At 38.7% G+C, this 3,243-nt stretch overlaps 1 protein-coding gene across 2 annotated transcripts in view; it reads left to right on the forward strand.

The window, feature by feature from the left end:
• The window catches only part of gpr158a (G protein-coupled receptor 158a), a gene marked incomplete at its 3' end in the record, with an annotated part of 70,655 nt that overhangs the window by 17,490 nt on the left and 49,922 nt on the right, over window positions 1–3,243 (forward strand). For both annotated transcript variants that reach the window (XM_014005391.1, XM_014005392.1), the window contains 1 exon segment: window positions 1,991–2,096. In XM_014005391.1, coding sequence (XP_013860845.1) covers window positions 1,991–2,096 — 106 coding nt within the window.

The raw sequence follows: 3,243 nt of genomic DNA on the forward strand, positions 1-3,243 counted from the left end.
ATCTTATCTTATCTTATCTTATCTTATAAAACCTATTTAAAACCATGATGAATCAGGCCAAAAACTATTGGAAACCATAAATCCACTTGTGCAATATTCATTCTGCTAAAAATAACTGGAGCAATTGTATTATTTAGTATTTTGTCACCGGGCAGACCATGATGGTACCATTAATAAATGTTAAGAAACCTCAAGTTTTTACGTCCAAAAGTTATTTATGTTTTCTTACCTGACTGAAAAGTCTTGTTATTGAATGTATGTTCTTTCAAAAAATTATCCAAACATTTTGTCACCATATATATTATATAAAACAATGAGAAATTAAATTTGAATTCAGTTGGATCATATTCATTCAAAATCACGTAAAAAACCTTTCAACACACTTTACAACAAATTTAGATATCTGCTTTGACTAGCTTTAAAAAAATAAAAAATCTTTCCCTTTATTTTTCCTTTTTGTTGTAATGTATTTGCAACAATCCCATTTTGTACAGTTTGTTTACTTTCTGATTCAACTGATTAACGTTTGAACTGTGTTTGTTGAATATGATAGTAGTTTCCATGAGATTTTAGCCAAGATTCTTTCTTTTGATACCAAACATGTCCAGGTTCAACTGACACATCTTAAGTTAAAAGAAGTTAAAAGAAATAGAAAACGAAAAAAAAAAAAAAAACGTTTTCACCCCAGGTACCGGTGGCATGGGGCTCAAGAGGTTAGGGAAGAAAAAAATGTGCCAAATATATAGAGTTTTTGTTATTACAATATTTCATTGTTTGTTTGTTTGTTTTGCTGTAAACAGACCTGTTAATATGTGAAATCACATGTAAACTAGGATATCCCTCGTCAGCTATATTACATAACGACAACAATGAAACAATGAAAGAAAATATCCAGTAAATGTGATCTGCCTAAACGAAAAACAAGCATTGATGAAAATCTGATATCAACAGGAATTTTTGCAAAAGRTTTTTTGTGGAAAAATCCATGGACCCCCACCCCCACCCCCCACCCCCCCAAAAAATTTTTTTCTGATGCCCATTATATCTGGTGAGCTGTAATTCTTATTGCATTGTACTTGGATTGATTGATAAAGTTATAGATTTCTGAACATTTGCCGCTGGCCGTGCATCATTTTTATTTTATCGTGAAAATCTGTTGCGTGGGTTGAGGTTCACGGTCCCAAACACAGTCCTAAACTTAACAAAAAAACATATATAAATAAATAAACTAGTATTTCCTGCAAACTTGGATAGACAGCATACGATGGCGTGTTTACTTGTTGCAGTTACACATGTTGTGTCACTGTAAAAGATTTTTCACAATCACACGCTGACCTTCTTTTCACAGAGCATTAGAGAGCTAAGTAAGTGTAAATCCTCAGCAGCCCAGTTTGAACTTTCTACTGATTCTTCTCTCTTCGAGCTGCCTCTGCATTTAGTGTTAGATGACTTATTTAAAGTTTAATGTCTTATAATAATTTTGATGTTTTTGGTATGTATTTACCCTCAGATTTGTTGAGTAAAATATGCAGAAAAACATGCTTTGTTTATATTGAGTGCATACCTGCATTTCAGAAACACATCTGGAAAACTAAACACTTGCAAACTGTGCCATTTCAAGCAGTTTGGGATAACTGGTTGTATTTTTGGTTTCATAGTTTGCCATGAATAATCAGCTCTAAAATGATTACATAACGCTCATTTGTTGTTAGAGCTGTGGGTGATCAGAAGAAACTGAGCCCAGCTGTACTTAATACTGATGTGTGAAAAATGAAACAAATGGGGTCTAGACCTAAACAACTAAACAGTTTTGGAAGCTTTTACAAAATCTGGAGTACCATGCTGACATTCTCACAGTAAAATCCAAAGCCCTCCGAGAGGTTTGAACCCTAACTTTATTTGATCAGTTTGACTCCTTCTACAACATTTGAACCAACCCGTCACTCTCGCCCTACACTCTTGTATTGACGGAGCCCTTCTTGTCCTGCAGGGGCGTGGTGAGAGTGGACGTTAATCTGCAGGATGTTGATATCGACCAGTGCTCCTCCGACGGCTGGTTTGCAGGAACCCATCGATGCAACCTGACCACTATGGAGGTGAGTGCGCCGGACATGTGGCTCAGACAGAGATTGATCCTCTCTGCAAAAGTGAACCGTAATGGACATCCAATCGGTTGCACCCCCCCCCCCCACACACACACACCCCAGACTCCCCTTGAAGCACTCACAGAAAGGCAATAAATCTGCATGTCTTGTGACAAAACAGATGGCGATCTGATTATTTCTCAGAGCTACTAACAGAGCCATCTTTTAGATTTACGAGCGTGTTTCCCATGCATGCTTTACAGAAGTTGTCATATATCAATCAAGCTCCAGCCTTTAATAGTAAATTATATTTTTGATATTAGTTGATATTTATCCTTATAATACAAATTCAGAAACTGCAGTAAGGACATTTCGATCCTTTGTGATGTTTTTTTAAAGGCAGCTGCGTCCCATCTCAGTTGTTTCCTCTCTCAAGGCTGTGTTGTCATGAAATATGATGTGTTTGTCTGTTGACACTGAATGCACCGCTTTGCGTGAAACCAGGCTTGACAGATGGGCCAAGWACTTTTGTCCTCATTAAGCAGCAGACAAGACGTAAACTGTTCAGGCTTGCTTCGAGTGTTTCAGGGGCTCTTTCCAGGGTCAAAAACACAGATTTAAGTTAAAATATTTAAGTGACAAGAATTGAGATGGGAGGTTAGAAGACGTGTAGTTTGCTGGTGCGGAGAAAAGAAGCCATCATTCAGTTTCTTTCCATTTAACGCATAGGTTCGGTGAGGCATGTCGCTCTTTGACAGGATGATAAAACTTAGGGATGCATCACACGGCAGGATAATTGTGCCGAATTCTGGCCCTTTTGACAATCTTAAAGTGTATCTTACCACCCCCCCCCACCCTCGTGAAAAGATAACTCCGCCCCAAGGTAAAATTTGAAAAATGCATTAAAGTGGGTAGGGGAGGGGGGGTCAGAGAGCGGAGGTGTGGCCAGAACGAGAGAACGTGACAGCCTCGGCTGAGCTGTCCGCCTCACACCACACCAGCACTGGACAGAGGAGGTGGAGCGCTCCGCGACAGCCTGACATAAAAAAATAAAAGCATACAGCTGCAGCTGCTCACAAGATTGCTAGTTTAAATCAGGAATAAAAGGGTTGGGTCTTGTTTTTGACTGAAGTTCAGTCCATTAGGGCTGCAGCTGCCC

This window comes from Austrofundulus limnaeus, unplaced genomic scaffold (genome assembly GCF_001266775.1).
Source record: "Austrofundulus limnaeus strain Quisiro unplaced genomic scaffold, Austrofundulus_limnaeus-1.0 Scaffold30, whole genome shotgun sequence".
Lineage (NCBI taxonomy): Eukaryota > Metazoa > Chordata > Actinopteri > Cyprinodontiformes > Rivulidae > Austrofundulus > Austrofundulus limnaeus.